The sequence below is a fragment of the Geotrypetes seraphini genome, chromosome 8 (assembly GCF_902459505.1).
Source record: "Geotrypetes seraphini chromosome 8, aGeoSer1.1, whole genome shotgun sequence".
NCBI lineage: Eukaryota > Metazoa > Chordata > Amphibia > Gymnophiona > Dermophiidae > Geotrypetes > Geotrypetes seraphini.
The window spans coordinates 145,003,245-145,024,318 of record NC_047091.1 but is presented as its reverse complement, the minus strand read 5'-3'; the positions used below and the strand labels follow the sequence as shown (position 1 = coordinate 145,024,318).

The 21,074-nt window shown below is 39.6% G+C and overlaps 1 protein-coding gene across 3 annotated transcripts in view; it reads right to left on the bottom strand.

Moving 5' to 3' along the window:
- The window catches only part of STX2 (syntaxin 2), a 109,899-nt gene that overhangs the window by 61,199 nt on the left and 27,626 nt on the right, over positions 1-21,074 (bottom strand). For all 3 annotated transcript variants that reach the window (XM_033956380.1, XM_033956379.1, XM_033956381.1), the window contains exon 3: positions 9,692-9,791. In XM_033956380.1, coding sequence (XP_033812271.1) covers positions 9,692-9,791 — 100 coding nt within the window. The remainder of the gene's footprint in view (positions 1-9,691; positions 9,792-21,074) is intronic.

Genomic DNA, 21,074 nt, shown 5'->3' with positions numbered 1-21,074 from the left:
GACAGAGCATACTGAAGATGCAGGAGGTGTGCCAATCAATAGGACCATCTGTTAATCAGTTTCTCTATCTCCACCTGCTAGTAGATGTGTGCTATCCCATTGGTCTCTGGATTCATCTGCTGCTGTTGCTTATTCTTCAGCACCTAAATATGAGCCTCACAAATAATACAGCACATGGAATTTTTGCAATTTATGAGGCACAGAACAAGGATAAATGTGTGCTTTTGCTCAGACATGTGGACATCTGTTAAAACTTTAACAACTTTAAAACTTGCAGGAGCCTCCTCAAACTTGTAAAGTCATAAACCAGCATTTATCATAATTTGCAGCCATTTGTACCACACACATTAAAACCCGAGCTCAAGCCCTCTGAGCATTTGGCACACAATAATGTGTATGCATGCCCGTGGTAAGTCTAAGCATTGGGGTCCTAGTTATTTCAGTGATTGTCTTGGCCAGGGTCATTTACCAGAGCTCCCTTCAGAACTCCGAAGACCCACGATTACAATCAGGCCACTAGATGCTACTGTTAAGTAATGACCACAAATGACCCCTCCTTAGCAGCATCCACAGCCTATCCAGGATGCAGAAGATTAAACTTGGAGATTAAATAAGGGGTTTTCCACTCAACTATCATGCCAGTCCACACAATATGCAGTTGTGAAATTACAGAAATTGGTAATCATATAGGAAACATCTAGGACTAATTTGGCTTGATATGCTCCTCGTCCCCAATATGTGCATCAAAAAAGTTATTTTCTCAAATTTACTTTGCTTTCAATGTATAGAATTGCATTTTATATTTGAGCAGTAGCTAGGAGCACCTGTGATCTAAGAATTAAGAAATCAGGGTTCAAGCCCAATGGATGCCTCTTGTGCAAGTCATTTAAACCTCCAATTATTTAAGGTACAACTTACATCGGAACAGGGAAATAACTTATGTAGCTGAAAGATGCCTTGAGGCTAGATTTGGAAAAAGTAATTAAATCTAAAATACAAATGCAAACAAGAACATTTACAGTTTAAAAAAAAACCAAACACAACTTGAAGAGATTTCTTGAGACTGAACTGTTTTTAGGCTCAAATAGCACTTTTTTAAACCAGAAAGGACTTTGAAGACCTTATAATTTAATCATCTTTGCTATCACAGTCTAGCAAACATCACATAGCAAATGTTATTTTCCCCTTATAAAATCACATTTAGTTTGCTGTGACCATTTATCACCAAACCACTGTTTTGCTTTTATCTAATCATGGCATCGTACCAGGCACTGCCTATATCCCACTGGAGAATCGAGATTAATAAGGAAGGCTTTTTGCTGCATCGAGTGCCTGTAGTGCATGCTGCTGCAAACAGCTATAATTAGCTTATGAAGACATTCTTTCTAAGACAAAGGCCAGAACAAAAAAAAGGGCATTAAGTATGAAAGAATAATCCTTGCACAGAGCTAACGTCATTAATGAAATAAAATGAACCAATCCATCCTGTAACCACAAGTCAACTGCCCTTCAAATAGTCTAGAAGCACAGTATTGAATCTGACAGGCTTTTTTTTTTTTTTTTTTTTTATTAATATGCTTCCTTACATAATAAATAAATATGGCAGTTTTCAAACGTTTTAGATCTGCAACCAGGTGCTCCACAATAGCTAATATCTGATATTCACTAATTCAAAAAAGTAGTTGTATAATATCTGAAAGGCCTGCAAGGCACAGGTAGCAATCAGTTGAGGCAGGATCCAACTTATCAGCCCTTTCCCTCTAGTGGTGCTTTATTATGTAACAGGAAATAACTTTAAACAGCTGTTTATTATAGAATTATCCTATATCAGTCTGCAAAATACCATTTATTTTTAAAATGAGTATTACAACAAAGTCAAAGTAGGTCTACTTGATCAAAATGAAAGGCAACTTGAGAATGCCTTTATGAACTGGACCTGTCGAAAGATAGGTCACACCTAAAGTTATTATAAACTAACCTCTCTACTGATGCTGTCAGAGAGATAAGGAATCTCAACCCTTTCTGAGACACAGCTCGATTGCACTTATTTTCTGTCTGTAACAGTGATAGCTAAATAGAGCATTCTTCATGCTCAACTACTTTTCAATCTGCCTCAGCCTAAAACTCAGTATCTTATACTTTCACCTGCTTAACAAATGAGCCTTCCTGGATTTCGAACATGGATCTCCTAACATTAATCGTAAGATGATGCAGATTCGTTTTTATAGCTTTAAAATTATTTTATTCTGATTTTGACTTTCTGAATCTCTTACAACATTGGCACCACCATAATAAATATTCACTTCCTATAAAAATAAGGGTATAAATTATAGAAAAAATCTGGTCTGAACTGCAATTAATCTGTTTTCTCTTAACAATTGTACATTTTGACAAGTTTTATTCCAGTAAAAGGACAGGACATCATGAAACATCCAAGGACTGCATGACTGATTAAGTCACGGGGACCCATTTTTATTAATTCCTAGTTTAATTTTGTCTGTTAAGAGGGGGAAAAAAAAAGGGGGGGAGACTATTGCTGAACAAAAACCATGCTTGCTGCCCATCATCTTCTTTATTTCCCCTTTGATGGATGGCAACATATAGATATGGGGTTCCAGTCATGAAGACTACACATTCTGCTTGACCTTGGAGAAAGCAAAGCAGACTACCAGTCTTCATAAAACACTGGCTTTCTCCTTGGAGCTGTCTTCTAATAAAAGGTAGTCCCATCAAATTCAATTATACTTCACTTCTCATATCCTCTTCTATCTTCTCAATATTATCAAACTTTACTCATAAACATTCTCTTCAATAATTCATAAAAATTACTCATAAACAAGACCTCAGTGGCTATACTCAAACATATTGTTTCATTAGAGTTCAAGTTTACTGTAGCAAGCCTCCTCATTGGTCTGCCCGAAAGCCTTAATCATACTTTATTTTAATATAAATCACTTATCTTAGTCATCAAGCTGTTCAGAGCCCACAGAAAACTGAATGTCCTGCAGCAGATGTCAGGCAGGATGGCACCAGCATGCATGCAGTACGGGTGGTCTTAAAGTTTTAAAAGTGACAGTACCCTTGCTGTACTTCTTTGAGGGAATAAACAGCCAGATGGATAAAGGGGAATCCATAGACATCATTTACCTTGACTTCCAAAAAGCCTTCGACAAGGTACCCCATGAATGGCTGCTAAAGAAGCTGTGGAACCACGGGGTGCAAGGGGATATCCACCGATGGATCAAACACTGGCTGGCAGGCAGGAAACAGAGGGTTGGAGTAAAGGGCCATTACTCAGAATGGCAATGAGTCACGAGCAGAGTTCCACAGGGGTCGGTGCTGGGACCGCTCCTGTTCAATATATTTATTAACGACTTGGAGACGGAGACGAACTGTGAGGTTATTAAATTTGCGGACGACACCAAACTCTGCAGCAGGGTTAGAACCACGGAAGACTGTGAAGACCTGTAAAGGGACCTAACGAGATTGGAAGAGTGGGCAAGAAAATAGCAAATGAGTTTTAACATTGAGAAATGCAAGGTCATGCATGCAGGGAAAAAGAACCCGATGTACAACTATAAAATGGGGGGATCATTGCTAGGGGTGAGCAACCTTGAAAGAGACCTGGGGGTGTTGGTGGACACAACATTGAAAGCATCAGCGCAGTGTGCGACAGCTGCCAAGAAAGCGAACAGAATGTTGGGCATCATTAAAAAGGGTATCACGACCAGGATGAAGGAAGTCGTCTTGCCGCTGTATCGGGCAATGGTGCGCCCACATCTGGAGTACTGTCTCCAGTACTGATCGCCATACCTCAAGAAGGACATGGCAGTGCTTGAGGGAGTCCAGAGAAGAGCGACAAAACTGATAAAAGGTATGGAAAACTTCTCATACGCGGACAGGCTGGAAATGCTGGGGCTATTCTCCCTGGAAAAGCGGAGACTTAGAGGAGACATGATAGAAACCTTCAAAATCCTGAAGGGCATAGAGAAGGTAGACAGGGACAGATTCTTCAGACTGTGGGGAACCACAAGTACAAGGGGGCACTCGGAGAAATTGAAAAAGGACAGGTTTAGAATAAATGCCAGGAAGTTCTTTTTTGCTCAGATGGACACATGGAACGCGCTCCCGGAGGTTGTGATAGGCCAGAGCACGCTACAGGGGTTCAAGGAGGGTCTAGATAGGTTCCTAAAGGATAAGGGGATTGAGGGGTACAGATAGAAGTAGAGGTAGGTTATAGAAATAGTCAGAAACCACTTCACAGGTCATGGGCCTGATGGGCTGTCGCAGGAACGGACCGCTGGGCACGATGGACCTCTGGTCTGACCCAGTGGAGGCAACTTCTTATGTTCTTATGATTGTCCGTGCTGGGTTCCGTGGATGACATCACCCACATGTGAGAATATAATGCCTGCTTGTCCTCAGAGAAAATGCACACAGTACCATTAGGAAATAGACTGGGGGGAAATAAACAAAACACCTTCCATCCAAATGCATTTTGTTCCATTCTCAATTCTCTAAGGCTTGCAACATTTTTATTAGTAATACAGTGGTACCTCAGTTTACGAGTGCATCAGTTTGTGAGTGTTTTGCAAGACGAGAAAAACATTCGCAATCTTGGTGCCTCATAAACCGAGCTTGCCTCGCAGTACGAGTGCCCCCCCCCCGCGATCCGGCATCCCCCCCGCTCGTGTTGCCCCCCCTCCACCGCGATCCTACTCCCTCCCCCCCCGAGCAGTCAATGACACCCTTTACCCAACTTGGCACCAGTGCTGGTGCCCGAAGATCCTCCCTCTTCTGGCGTGGCCTGAGCTGGGCGGTGCATCGGAGATCCTCCTTCTTCTTGTCTGGGCTGGGCTGGACTGGCTTTGAGCATTTGCGCATGCTCAAAGCCTTCTGGTCTCGCTCTCAATCTCAGAGAGAGTGAGACCAGAAGGCTTTGAGCATGCGCAAATGCTCAAAGCCAGTCCAGCCCAGCCCAACCCAGAAGAAGGAGGATCTCCGACGCACCGCCCAGCCGCGCCAGAAGAGGGAGGATCTTTGGGCACTGGCACTGGTGCCAAGTCGGGTAAAGGGTGTCATTGACTGCTCGGGAGGGGGGAAAGTAGGATCGCGGTGGAAGGGGGCAACGCGAGCGGGGGAGGAGGATGCTGGTTCGTAGGGGGGGGGGAAGCTGGATCGCGGGGAGGGGTTTGGAACAGCGTCGGATTCCTCAAGGGGGAGAGAATGGAGCAGCGCTGGTAGCCTCGTGGGGGGGGGAGGAGGTGGAACCAATCAAAGCAGTTTCCCTTACTTCCTATGGGGAAACTTGCTTTGATATACGAGCAATTTGGTTTACGAGCATGCTTCTGGAACGAATTATGCTCGTAAACCAAGGTTCCACTGTATTTCAAAGTGCACAGAACAAAAGGATGATTAAAATGTAAGATACATAGATATATATAAAACACACAAAACAGAAGCAGACATTAGAAAATTATTATTCCAAAAGAGCTTCTAATATAGAAAAACCATGGCTATAGGCACGATTTGTTTCTATAAAATGTAGTGCTTGCAAAAGATGCCAGACAAAGGTGGAAATGATCTCCCTAGTATACATTGCTGCTGAACATGCCTTGTTATCTCCTATACAGTGTCCTGTCAAAGTGCCTAGGGCTTGTGCAAGATCATGCCTACAGACCTTCAGTCCTGTGTCCGCCCACTCTTTTCAGAATAAACTGGGCAAATGGGCTAAGTGAAAATTGCCATGCCTAACTTCCCTGCTGCTATTGCTTTGCTTATTCCTGCTGCCCTAGATGACTGACTAGTCCTGACTAATGGTTGATTTAGCCCTGAATGTGCCTTAGCTCTGTTCTGAAGGCAAGCAATGTTTAGATAGGGAGGGTGTTTGCCTCTCTAACATGCAACCTTTGGTTTAAAAGATGAGTGACAACAGCGATGCCTATTAGAATCAATTTATGGTATGGTCACCTGTACACTTGAAATGAAACAGAAACCATATTTTAGATTTTTTTTCTTTTTTTTATAGCTTAGGCAGCTATGTATACCCACCAGACACACGTTTACAATACACAGCCACTGTGTGGCGCAGTGGTTAAAGCTACAGCCTCAGCACCCTGGGGTTTTGGGTTCAAACCTATGCTGCTCCTTGTGACCCTGGGCAAGTCACTTAATCCCCCCATTGCCCCAGGTACATTAGATAGATTGTGAGCCCATCGGGACAGAAAGGGAAAAATGCTTGAATACCTGAATAAATTCATGTAAACCGTTCTGAGCTCCCTTGGGAGAACAGTCTAGAAAAATTGAATAAATAAAATAAATAAAAATTGCTTACTTTTATAATAATAATAATAATAACAACAGTTTATATATCGCAGGACCGTGAAGTTCTATGCGGTTTACAATGAATTAGAAAGATTCTACAAATTGAATGGAACATTCATAGTTAGAGATTGGTGGTTAACAGTTTACAAGATCAGATTTGGGGGTGGGATTGTGATGGGGTCTATTGTCCAGATTCGTTACCTAGGTATTTCGAGAACAGGTATGTTTTTAGGTGTTTCCTAAATTCACCATAGTTGTTTGTGTGTGTAATTAGTTTTTCCAGGTCTTTGCCCCATAAGGCTGCTTGATACGATAGAAATTGTTGATGGTGTCTCTTAAATTTGCATCCTCTAGCCGGTGGGGAAACGAACTTCAGGTGTGTTCTTCTCTTATGTCTTTTGTAATTCACAACAGTCTGCTACATAGCAGAACATAAAAATAGCCATATTTGGTAAGACCAATAGTCCATTTATTTAATTTTTCTTCTATTCAATTTTCCCCAAAGAGCTCAGGACAGGTTACAGGTCAAACATACATAACAGCTATTGTTATGTGCCATTGACTCATGCTCGAGTCCTAGCGACTTCACGAATTGCAGATCTAAAAAGAAATCGGTTTTGTGCTAGTCCGGAAAAGGTCCTCCAGTATCATCCCCATGGTTGTTTTCAACATGTCAAGCCATCTGATTGCAGGTCACCTTCTTTGCCTAGTCTTTCAATCTTCCCAAACATGATGTCTTTTTCCAGTGGATCTCTCTTTTCTGATGGTGTGACCAAAATAAGGCAACCAAGAAAAAACAGGAAAAACTACCAAAACTATAAATAACAAAAAAAAAATAAAATTGGCAGAACCCTACATTAACCTCTCAAAAGGCCTGTGCTGGCTTTATTTAAATAAATACGGGGCCAAAGTTCGGACACTTTTGGCACCTCAGTACGGGGCCAAAGTTGGACACTTTAATACTGCTATGTAACTTTTATAGCCCCGGGCAAAAAACTTATGGGTGACCAGCACCAATTAGAAAACCTCAATAAGTTGGTCTCCGTGATAATAAATAGTGAATAATACGGAAAACTAAGAATAAACGCTCAGCAAGAGGCTTTGAGAGGAGAATGGAGTGGGATAAAGGGATAAATGGATAAAGGGATCGTGGGATACTGAGAGAGGTGCTGGGAGAAACCCAACCAGGTCGTGCATGTGCAGGACCGGAGGGTTAGGACTTCGATGGAAAGATAAGACTCAATGGGAAACCAAGGTGGCAAGGGGGCCCCTTCTGGTGATTCAGACAGGTCGTGACCTGTTTGGGCTGCCGCGGGAGTGGACTGCTGGGCGGGATGGACCTATGGTCTGACCCGGCAGAGGCACTGCTTATGTTCTTATGAGTGCCAAACACGAACGATTCAAAAGCCCCATCCGTTGAATAAATATTTTCAAAAGTGCTTATGTGCTCAAAATATAAAAAGATAAGAAAAAAGTCATAATTCATTTACAAAATTTATGTAAATCCCAGCGGGCAATAAACAAAGGTCACAGTCCATTCACAAGACTTAACTGAGTCCCAATAGGTGATTGTCTCGGCTCGACAGAGCTCCATTTCGCAAACTTCTTCAGGAGCTGAAACATCCTGTTAAGTCCCGGCTGGAAGCCTGATGCAGAGAAAATCTTCTTAACAATAACTCCAACCACAGGCAAAATAATGCCGAACACAGGTCTTTTGAGAGGTTAATGTAGGGTTCTGCCAATTGTTCTTTTTTTGTGACCATCATAAGACAGTTGTAACTTCATCATTTGGGCTTCGAGTGACAGTCAGTTTGATCTCTTCCAAATTTGATTTGTTAGTTTTTCTGGTGATCCACGGCATGCCTAAAATCCTTCTCCAGAACCAAAGCTCAAATTAGTCAATTTTCTTTCTGTCTTGTTTCTGTATCGTCCAGCTTTCACATCCCTAACTGACCACTGAGAAAATGAGTGCGTGGACAAGTCTGATCTTCGTTTGGAGCTTTACCTCCTTGCCCTTGAATACTTTGTTGAGAGCCTTCATTGAAGAATGACCAAGTGCTAGTCTGCGGAGTATTTCCTCCCTGCTAGTTGCTTCTTTGTTTACAAAAGAGCCAAGGAGATAGAATAGAAGTTGTAAAGGATTCCAACCACCTTCAAGCTCAAAATCTTCAACACTTTCCAAGCTCATGATCTTCGTCTTGTTTATGTTCAGTTCTAATCCCATGTTATGACTTTCGGCTTTGTCTTTTCTCAGTAGATATAGTCTTCTTTGCTGCTGGTGATGAGCAGTTAAAACAGGTTTCAATTAGACAATTACAGAACAAGTTTACGATACAAGGAGGAAGATTCTCAAATGGTCATGGTAAAATCCGATGGGTTGCTGTTGTGGCTGCTATTTGTACCAATTTAAAAAATGCGAGTCATTCTTAAATTTTATCTAGCATCCTGTTTCCAACAGTGGTCAACCCAGGTTACAAGTACCTGGCAGAAACCCAAATACTAGCAAAATGCTACCAATCCTAAGGCAATTAATGGTTTCCGTTATGTCTGTCTCAAAAGCAGGCTATGGACCTTTCCTCCAGGAACTTGTACAAACCTTTTTTTTAAGCCAGTTATGCTAACCCGCTGTAACCGCATCTTCCAGCAATAAGTTCCTGAGCTTAACTATTAACTGAGTGAAAAAATATTTCCTTCTATTTGTTTTAAATATATTTCCATTACAGCTTCATTGAATGTTCCCTAATCTATGAAATTTTTGAAAGATTAAAAAAAATTTGATTCACTTATCCTTTCTACACCACTCAGGATTTTGTAGACCTCAATCATCTCTCTCCTCAGTTGTCTCTTTTCCAAGCTGAAGAGCCCTAACCTTTTTAGCCTTTCCTCATATAAAAGGAGTTCCATCCCTTTTATCATTTTGGTCACTCTTCAAGTCTTTTCTAGTTCCGCTTTATCTTTTATGAGATACTATGACCAAAATTGAATGTAATACTCAAGGTGAGGTTGCACTAAGGAGAATTACAGAGGCATTATAATATTCTTGGTCTTATTTACCATCCCTTTCCTATTAATTCCTAACATCCTGTTTGCTTTATTGGCCGCCGCCTCACATTGGGCGGAAGATTTCAGCATATTGTCTACGATGAGACAGAGATATTTTTCTTGGGTGCTGGCCCCTAAGGTGGACCCTAGCAACCTGTTAACTATGATTTAGATTATTCTTTCCAATCTATTTCTGAAGGTATTCATCAAAACCTGCTATGGCTAAGCTGTCCAGAAAGCAGCTAGCTCAATTTAACCAGTTATCTGGATACTTTGACATACATTGCAATCCATTTACATTTATGTTAAAAAAAAAAAGCCTTACTGTCGCCAGGATTTGGTGCAGAAAGGATTGTACTGTGTTTCTTCTTTACTTCTTCCACAATTTGAGAAATTTTAGTTATTGAATTTCTAAGATCTTCTACCTATAAAAATAGAGAGGATAAAATATTCCCTTTTAATCAGGCAATAAAACTGTCAATACAGAACAGCAAAAAATTATATACAGTTATATAAATCATTTTGCTTAGAATGCAAAAACAGAAGAGTAATTTTGGCCTGGATTCCCTATAGGGCATTGATACCAGGCGCCCTATGGAGAATCATGACTCTAAGAAAGACAAGCGCCGGAAATGTAGGCCAGGGTTTTCTGGCACTTCTTTGTCGTGAAATGGAACAGGGGAAACAAAACCACAAACTCAAAAGTACAGAACCAGAGTGGAATTGTCCCAATCCTAATGGTGTACACCAAAAAAAAACATTCTTCAACTCATCTGATAAATGTAAATACTTTAATTCATCCAAAGTCTTAAATTCATCCAATGACTCAATGATCCGACATGTACATGTTTCGGCCTAACCAGCCTGCCTCAGGAGTCTACAAATACATACATGGATATAAACAAGTTAATAACATGCAAAATATTTATATAAAAAAATAATTAACAGCAAAGAATAATAATAACTACATATAAAAGCAACTACATTATAAGCATAAAAACCTCATACATCCCATTAGATCAAGTACATACTGAAAATAGCAAATTCACTGATGCCTTATATACCATGTAAATAATTGAAAATATAATTCATGTACATGAGAAATATATATTTTTTTGTTGTTCACCTTTAGATATATGTTTCTTAATTGTTTTGATTTATTTTAATTTTTATTCATTCCCAGTATAGAGGCCGTGCTTAGAGGGTGCGTGTATCTTTATGCTTCATACGATTTTCTAATATACCCGGAGACTCACAAGGTATGCTTGATATCCATTATGTTTTATGGGTCTTTTTGACTTGAGTTTTTGAAATAGTCCCCTTTTTCCCTATCGTACATTGTGAAGGATTAGTTTTCTCCATTGTTTAGTAAATAATGTACTGCTTGAGGACTAAGTTATTCCTTTCATGCATTGTTTTATATTGCTACATGTTTTGAAAGCCCTACATCTTACTCCTGCATAGTTTTATATGTGCGTAGGAGTTTGAAGTCTGTAGAAGATAGATTGCTCATTAAAGACATTGAGATATGTTTGTTTTTCCCATTTCCTAGTGAATAATGCATTGTTTTATGACTAGGATATTTTAATCATATTTCTTTTATGCGTTTTATATTGTTATATTTTATATTCAATAAATTTTTATATTTGTGTATGAGCTTGTAGTTTTTAGAAGGCACATGATTGTTGTATGTCTTCTTTTAGATGGCTAATGAGTATTTAAACATGAATTCTATTTTCAATTATTTACATGATATATAAGGCATCAATGAATTTGCTATTTTCAGTATGTACATGATCAAATGGTATGTAAGAGGTTTTTATGTTTATAATGTAGTTGCTTTTATATATATTTATTATTATTCTTTGCTGTTATTATTTTTTATATAAATATTTTGCATGTTATTAACTTGTTTATAACCATGTATGTATTTGTAGACTCCTGAGGCAGGCCGGTTAGGCCGAAACATGTACATGTCGGGTCATTGAGTCATTGGATGAATTTATGAGACTTTGGAAGAATTAAAGCATCTGCATTTATCAGATGAGTTGAAGAATTTTTTTGGGTGTACACCATTCTGACTGGGACAATTCCACTCTGGTTCTGTACTTCTTTGTCGTGAACTGCACTTACTTAGGCACTTGAGGTCACTTAATGTTACTTTTGGTGTTAGCCATGCCAATAGTGGCATTTGGCGGCCTAAAGCGCCTACATAGGCGAGATTTCAGCGCATATTATTTAGGCACCAATAGGCATTTAACAGTGCCAGTTTTAGCTGTTTTAAATGGCATTTGTAAATTAACTTAGGTGCCGTTTCTAAAATTCCCTCTTTGTGATTTTGCAGGAAAAACACTTTATGGAATTAGACTTCAAGGAGTGGAGTTCCCCCTGGAGCTCCAAAAGTGAAGCTGAGGGTGAGGGGAAGATGAGGGAGGAGCTCAACAAGATTTGCAGAAATGACCCCCATTAACCTGCATCATTGAAAAGCACCAGTCTGGGACTGGTGGTATTTAACTTGTTTATAAATGATCTGGAAATTAGAACTACGAGTGAGGTGATTAAATTTGCAGATGGCACTAAACAGTTCAAAGTTGTTAAAACGCATGCAGACTGTGAAAAACTGCAGGAAGACCTTAGGAAATTGGAAGTAGAGAATGACAGGGTGACTGTTACTCACAGCCATCTGCGGGTAACCCGCCAAAATGGGGAGAAAAAACTGGTCACTACGGGTACAGGGACAAGGCCATTCACAGCCCCGCACTAAAGTATTTGCCGTGTTGCTTCCCTTCCCTCCTCGCGATCGCGCACTTACTCCCTCCTGCTGGCGGAAAAAAAAAATAAAAAACAAAACCCATCTGGGCATCTCTTTCCTTTGACTAGCCACCACCCTCCCTTCCCCTCATCTTTGCGGGCGCTCTTCAGAATTTTCTCTTCTTTCTGAGGTGTCCGGACATGGTAAACCATTCTTACAAGTCCTGCACTTGACTGCCCCAAAGCTTCTCTGACGCACTTCCTGTTTGCGTCAGAGGAGAAGCTTTGGGGCAGTTGCGCAGGACATGTGAGAACATTGATGCATCCAGACACCCAGAAAGAAAAAAGTCTGAAGAGCACCTGTAAAAGGTGAGGGGAAGGTAGCCCGAAGAAGGGAAGAGGCGAGTGGCACTAAAGGGAAGAGGAGGGAGGGGGGAACAGATTATAGTTGAAGGGGAGAGTGAGAGGGAACAGATGATGAAAGCAGAGAGAGGGAGTAGACACTAGAAGGAAGTGGGGAGGAGAGAAAGAGGAGCAAACGCTGGATCATAGGGGAGAGAGAGAGGAAAAGACACTGGATGGGAGAGGATAGAGAGGGGAGCAGAATCTGGAAGGAAGTGGAGAGGAGAGAGCAAGCATATACTGGATGGAAGGAGGGGATAAAGAAAAAGAGCACATGCTGGATTTGAGTGAGGACAGAATTAGTGAGATACTGAAAAGGGTGAGGGAAAGAGGTGGCAAGCTGTAGGTAGACACAATGAAAGAGAAATTGAGGACTGGAAAGTAAGTAGACAAGAAGAAGAAAACAAATTGAAAAGGAAGAGCAGAAAAGGAAGGGAGAGGAGAGAGAGAGAGAGAGCTAGGGAAGGGGGTCAGGCGACAAATACTAGATCTGAAGGGAGGAAAGGAGAGAGAGATGCTAAAAACCACCTGGGGGAGGGAGTGAGAAATGGAAGGGAAGAAGACAGATGCCAGACCATGGGGGGAACGAAGGGAAGAAGATGGGAGCCAGAACAATGGAAGGGGGAGGGAGAGACAGACAGTTTCTGGTAGAGGCATAGAAATAGAGCTGATGCCATAAAGAAGAGGCAGAGAGAAGGCAGACAGTGGATGGAAGGAAGAAAATGAGGAAAAGATGAGGAAAGCAGAAACCAGACAACAAAGGTAGAAAAAAATTTGTTTCTTTTTTTTTTTTTTTTTTTGCTTTAGGATAAAATAGTATTGCTTTAGGATAAAGTAGCATTGTAGCTGTATTTAGTATAAAATTATTCGAGACTTGTGTGGATGGGATCAGATGGCTTGCGGGAACGGGGACCAAGTTCGCAGGGACAGGGACAAATTTTTTCCCTGTGTCATTCTCTAATTGGAAGACTGGGCATCCAAATGGCAGATGGAATTTAATGTGGACAAATGCAAAGTGATGCACATTGAGAAGAATAATCCAAATCATAGTTGTGGATGCTAGGGTCCACCTTGGGGGTCAGTGCTAAAAAAAAAAGATCTGGATGTCATTGTGAACAATACACTGAAACCTTCCGCCCAATGTGTGGCGGTGGCCAAGAAAGCAAAATAAGATGCAAGGAATTATTAGAAAAGGGATGGCTAACAAGATTAAGAATGTTATAATGCCTAAGTATCACTCAATGGTGCAACCTCACCTTGAGTATTACATTCAGTTCTGTTTTTCTTATCTCAAAAAAGATATAGCGGCACTAGAAAAGGTTCAACGAAGAGTGACCAAGATGATAAAGAGGAAAGACTAAAGAGGTTAGGTCTATTTAGCTTGCAAAAGAGATGGCTGAGGGTAGATGTGATTGAAGTCTACAAAATCCTGAGTGGTGTAGAACGGGTACAAGTGGATCAATTTTTTTACTGCAACAAGATTTACAAAAACTAGGGGACACTCGATGGGAAATACTTTTAAAACCAATAGAAGGAAATATTTTTTCACTCAGAATAGTTAAGCTCTGGAACGCATTGTCAGAAGTTGTGGTAAGAGCAGATAGCATAGTTGGTTTTAAGAAGGGTTTGGACAATTTCCTGGAGCAAATGTCCATAGTCTGTTATTGAGAAAGACATGGGGCAAGCCACTGCTTGCCCTGGATCAGTGGCATGGAATGTTGCTACTATTTGAATTTTTGACAGGTACTTGTGACTTGGATTGGCCTCTGTGAAGACAGAATACTGGGCTAGATGGACCATTGATATGATCCAGTAAGCCTATTTTTATGTTCTTAAAAGCATGAGATGCAGAAAACTGACTGCCTGATCATTTAAATAACTAAAAAAGTTGATGCTTGCTTCCTGAACAGCAACATGTAGTGTTCAGAGCTGCAGGTAAACAAGAAGCCATCATCTCTTGTCCTAGGTGGGTTATAATGGAAGCAGACAGGATGCAGCGCCTTCCTCTTTATCCTCACTTTGTGAACAAGTATAAGTGAGGTTGTAGGGAAAAAAAATGTTGGAAAAGTAAGACCCATATTTAAAAGCAGTCAACCCCCAACAACAAAAAGAAAATCATAAAGATAAATAAAGCTACCAAAAGTCATACTTAAATTTAAATCATATTTGTCTTGGCTCCTAAAAGCTTTGGATTTTTTACAGGTCATGCTTTTACTATGGTAGATAAGGGAATTTTTTTAAACTTATTGAACTTTGAGGCAGTTTCTACTTGTTTGTTCATGCAATATTTAGGTAGCTGATATGCTAGAAATAGATATTTTTATACAAAACAATTTTGATTTGCTAAACCCTTGAAACAAAAAAAAAAAAATAAAAGCTAGTTAGACCTACAAACATTTAATAGCACTGTCAAGGTTAATCAGATGGGCAATTTCCTACCCTGAGAACATGCACATTCAACTGCATGTATGTGTTTAAGGGCCAATGGAAGAATATGAACAAGAATTCATAATTCAGTTCTGTTCTCAATGATTAAAACTACAATATCAGAAATGTTAAAAAATGAACTAAGACACTACCACAGCCAATATTTCCTTTAAGACAACTATCTCTATATCTAGATCAAACCCCAAAAATATCAGGTCATATGCCTAGAGCAATGATGGCCTTTCATAATCACACATCATAGGAAACAAACTCTTGGTCAATATACACACTGCAGCATGTGAAATCTTACACTATGCTATGAAGTACTTTCCTTTAACGATCAAGTCCTTGTAATTAGTACATCCTTCCACACACCTATCTATACTAAAAATCCACATAGCTGCAGTTTACCAATATGACTTGAATGTCCATTATATTCAATGTTTCTTATTAAAAGCAAGTAAAGTAATCAGATTTAGACCATTTAGTTATCACAGTTTTGTGATTATATATTTTTGGAAAGAGAAACAAGACAATATAAAAAGACCACATTTGCTTTTCCTTCACCCTCAACAGATTTTCCATAACACAAAACTAAAATACAAATGAACAAATATCACTATAATTGTACACACATTGGTCATGCTCAGCTAAATTAATTCAAAAAGCACCAATCCACTCTTTCCAGCCCAGGTTTTATCAACTCAAGCTGCAAATTCAGTATTTAAAAGCAATGATAGATCATCAGGAAATGTCTCCTACACAATAGTGCCTGTGTTTCTCCAAGGTCAAAAATTCCCCAGCAGATGGGGTTCCAGAGGTGAGAAAAACCAACATGTAGTGCTGCTGTCTAACTACCTAAGTGCTGTGCATGTGATTGCTCAGGAATGCAAGACCAACATTAGACTTATAATACAAGTCTGGACCTAAAAGATGGAAGGAAAATTCCTCAAGATGTTACTCTTACTTGAAACATTTAGAAAAGTACTACTACTATATCATACAGCAGCCATAAACAGCACTATACTATGACAGAGCACCTATGTAAAATGCAGGACCGGCTCAAGGGATAACAGCACACTGAGCCAACTTGCTTTGGTGGTGCCCACTTCCATCTCATTGCTTCTGTTGCCTCCTCCTTCCCCCTCCCCATGTGTTTAGCATCTCTTGCACACACCCTACTTTCCTGGCCCAGTATCTCTTTTCCCCTCCCTTACCTCATTTCCCGGCAATACGTTGGTTGCTGGCAGTACCAGCATGACAAGCTGTCTTTGGTCAGCCCCCCCTTGGGTCTTCCCTCCGCCATATCCTGTGGGCAGAATATCCAGGGGCTGGCTGAAGGCAGTCTATCATACTACTGCTGTTGCCCAATGTAAATTTTGCAGGACTATGGGGGAATGAGAGGTGAGGGAGCAATGTTGGAGCTATAGGGAGCAGAAGGGGAGACCCTGGATTGGGGTGGGGTGGAAAAGGCTTAACCCATACAACAGGTGAAGTCAGTCAGAGGCTGGGTATTTTGGTGCTCTTGATTGCTGGCCTTCTAGTTTAGCGTTGATCGTTAAAGGTACGGTGAGTTTTGCGCATATGAGCCTCAGACAACATAAGCAAAAAAAATATTTATGTAATTTACCAGCATAAAATCAAACTGAATAGGTAGTAACAAAGGTACTTCATCTGCTGATCTCAAAGAGTGAACAGGGGCATAACAGTCTGGTCTTTTGATCCAATGTCTTGAGGCATATTGTGCCTGGAACAGCATACCCAAGTTAGTGCATTCATTCCATCTCAGGCAGTGTTCAAGTCCAGCTTAAAGATCCATCTCAAAACTGCTTTGGAATGCACTAACTGTTTCCAAGTTTATTTAAAATTTTCTATCCCACCCTATGGGTAAACCTTCAGAGTGGCTTACAATTCAAAACATATTAAAATTCACAATATACAAAATAATCCATAAGGAAGGGTCAAGGGGAAAAGCACAAAATCTAAAAATGAAAATTAACATTAAAAATTTTCTTCTGTTTTCCATGATCCCCCATACCTGAGAATATGAATCAGAGAAAAGATAGGTCTTTAAGTTCTCCTCAAACTTATCTACTGAAGTTATTGTTTTAAATGCCAATGTTATTGAATTCCAATATTTAAAGCAAAAATTGCGTCTTACATGTTCATGTACAATATCTTTGAACAATGAAATTATAAGCAACTGCTTATTTAAAGATGGTCAAATTCCTACTCGCTACATAAGGATTTAACCGCTGTGCTAGATATAATAGCTCATCTGCTTTCAATATCTTAAATGTAAGAAGTAGTTTGTAACCAATTGGAAAAACTGGGATAGGTTAAATTATACTTTCTGGTGGGAATCTCTATGCCACATTTTTAAAATGGAGCGTATGATGGCCATATAAAAGGGACATTATAAGAAATTTATGGATGTTTGGGAGACACTGATAGAATTCTGTAAGGAGTGATTGATTTTGCCCTTTGATCATACATGTCCAGGGTGGATGGGAAGATACTTTTAATTAGAGTGCAATTGTTGGATATGTATAATGGGGGGGGGATGATATATGCATTTGTCATAAATATAATTTGATAAAAGTGTTGTTAAAGTGTAAAATGTTACACTTATTTTTGGCTTTAAAATGAATAAAGATATTTTTTTTAAAAATTCAGTATTTTACAGGGAGCCAATGAGCATTTTTCATAAATGATGATATATGAACAAATTTATGAAAATTGTGGATTACTCTAATAGCTGTATTCTGTATTATCTGCAATCTTTGAATATCCTTCTGACAGAGAATTGCAATAATCAATTTGTTGAACGCATGTACTAGGATATTCAGAGCCTCTGGAAATAACAAGGAACAAATTGATATGATCTGATGTAATTTTAAAAAAGAATTTTTTAGAACCCTTGAGATTTGTAAACAATATGATGTTAGTATCCAAAGTTACTTCCAATATTTTGGTACTAGTCACAGATAGAATCAAAGTACATCCTAATTTAATTTCTAACAGCAAAGTTATTGGATCTCGACGGCTAAACATTATAGACGTCGACTTTTCCGTATTAAGTTTCAATTTCTGAATATGCAGCCAGTTTGCAATACGATCAATAGTCTCATTGAGAATCGAGATTTCTTATGGGAAGCCAGATTCAAAGATACACAGTAACTGGATGCTGTCTGTGTACACAAACAAGCTTAGTCCAATAGACTGTCCCAATGTTAAAAGTGGAGCCAGATAGATGTTAATCAGGAGTGGTGACAAGATCAAACCTTGAGATAGACCCACACCCATTTCAAAAGAGTTTGACTTTAAAATTACCCTTTTTAATAATACTATGCCTGTCCTTGAAATACGATTTAAACCAATCCAGGGATACATCAGTGATGCCAATTTCACTCAACTGAGCTAGTAAGACTGTGATCAATGATGTCAAATGCCGACAAGAGATCTAATGAGATCATCAGTACGGATTTAAACAGCCCAATCCTTTCTGAATATGTTGTTAGACCAAGTAATGCTGTCTCAGTATTATGATGCTTACGAAAAGCGGTTTGATGGGGGATGAAGAATGTTTGTACTATTCACAAAATCTTGCAGTTGGAAGTGCACTGTTGCTTCCATTATTTTTGCTAAAAATGGAATATTAGCAATTGGGTGGTAGTTACTGGGATTTGAAATTGCATGCGATGCATTTTTCAGTATAGGCCTCAGGTATGTTATTTTTCAGTCCTCTCATAAAGATACTTTACTAAATGTTTGTCCAGTCTGTGTTCAACTGAATTGCAAGCTCCATGAAACAGAGACCATTTGAGAAGCGCTAAAGAATGTTACGTAGTACTAGTAATATCTGGTCCTAAATCTCTTAGAATCTGAAAATTAAGAGCTTCAATTAAACTGCTACTGCAGCTTTTAAACAATTACCTTTTACCATTTTTATTCTGAAGAGGTTCAGATTACGCCATATATACTCGAATATAAACCAACCCAAATATATACCGAGGTAAACTTTTTTTCCTCCCAAAAAGGAGGGAAAAAAGGTTGATGATAAATATAAGCCAGGGAATTTATATTCAAGTGCCCTGCCCAGCTCTGCACCCAATCCCCCTTCCCTCCCTCCCCTGCCAGGCTCTGCACCCTGACTCCTCCCTCCCTGCCAGGCTCTGCACCCTCTAACCCTCTCTCCCAATGCCTTGCAGGCCTTCACTGGGCCTGCCATAAGCCCTGGTGGTCCAGCGGTGGGCTGAGACACGATGAATCTCTCTCGCCTCCTGTCCCAGCTGACTAACAACTCTCACCTCCCAGATTAGTAAAAAGCGTATCTCTAAAATACCTGGTGGTCCAGCGTTGAACTGGGGCAGGAGAGATCTTCCTAAGCTCCTGCTCCATGCAGAGTCGCAATCTGAATGGCTGCCGTGAGTTCTTGTGGCAACCTTGCAAGATCGCAAGAACTCGCAGCAGCCATTCAGATAGTGAGTTTGCACAGGGCAGGAGCGTAGGAAGATCACTCCTGCCCCAGTTCACCACTGGACCACCAGGGATTTTAAAGGTACAATTTTTACTAATCAGGGAGGCAGGTGAGAATTGTTAGACTAGACTTGATCACTTTCTCTTCTAAAGTATCAAGTCAATCCCAAGATTTGCTGGAAGCAATCTAAATGGTCTGACTCGTTGTCAGACCACTGATTATGTGATTTTGAATTTGACTGGCGAATAAACACCCAATCAAAAGTTAAAAGAATTAAAAGAAATAAGAAATTTCAAGTTAGCAGAGGCTTGATCAACCCAGTTGAATTTTGGTCTCGCTTCGATACACTTCCAAATCAAGATAGCGATATTGACGATGTGAATTCCTGGCCTGATATTAGTACCCATATTTTAAATGAAATGGCCCCTATTAAACTGAGAAGAGACACAAAAATCTGGATAGATGGTATGATATTGGTAAAAAGGGAACTCAGAAAAATGGAAAGACAGTGGTCAAAATCGGGAACTATGGAAAGAACTTACAGAAGATTTGCCAGTTGGAAGCTGTAAAATTGTTCCCATACATGTCAACTCTAGAGTACACTAAACACTGAAGGACTGGAAAATACGAATGATTGTTAACAGGAACTACTAAAGAAGTTCTCAAATTTTTTATTTTCATATTGAAAAAGTCAGCCGAACCAGTAAACACCTCTATATCATAGAGGTCGTTAACCAGATTAAAAAGAGCACTACTATTAGTTGAAGAGTTACTGATTTTTTTGAGCATAGAAATTTTTATATTCTTTTAATTTTGTCTTCCAGGTTAATCTATGATACTAAGTATGTCAACTCATACTGTAGGCTTGACAGCTGTCCTCCGAATGTCATGAAAATTGCCCCTGTTACTTTTAAGGCCAAATTGTTTAATTGGGATAACTTTTTATTATCTAACGGGACTTTCCCCAGAGGAATTGGGTCAGATTTTGATCACACCAATTATTAAAAATCCTAAAGAATCTTCTACCTTACCTTCCCGACTACAGACCTATTGCCAGTATCCCTTTATTTACTAAACTGTTGGAGGGTCTGGTTAACGCAGAACTAACTGCTTACTTGGATAAGTTTAATATATTACAAGATAGCCAGTCTGGGTTTCGATCAGGTTTCAGTACTGAAACTGTCATGGCCTCTCTCCTGGATAATCTTCATTTATTGTTCAGTCAAGGTACAAGTGCTTTGATTTTGCAGTTAGATCTGAGCAGTGCTTTTGATCTGATGAATCATACTATTCTTATTGACTGCTTGGAATCCATTGGTACCTTGGGAAAGATGTTAAACTGGTTTCAAGGATTTGGGGGTAACAGATCATACCAGGTGTTTAAGGACAAAACTTTTTCTTATTGTTGGGAAAGCAAATGTGGGGTTCCACAAGGTTCGCCTTTATCCCCCACTTTGTTTAATATCTATTTGGCTTCACTGGAAAATCTTCTGTATAATTTAAATCTTAAAATACTTGAGTACCTGATTGTAAAAAAACGCTTAGATAATCTTGATAGGCAGTATATAAAATCCTAATAAACTTGAAACTTGAACTTGATTTATGGGGATGACATTAAAATCATTAAACCGTTAACTTGTCTGACAGT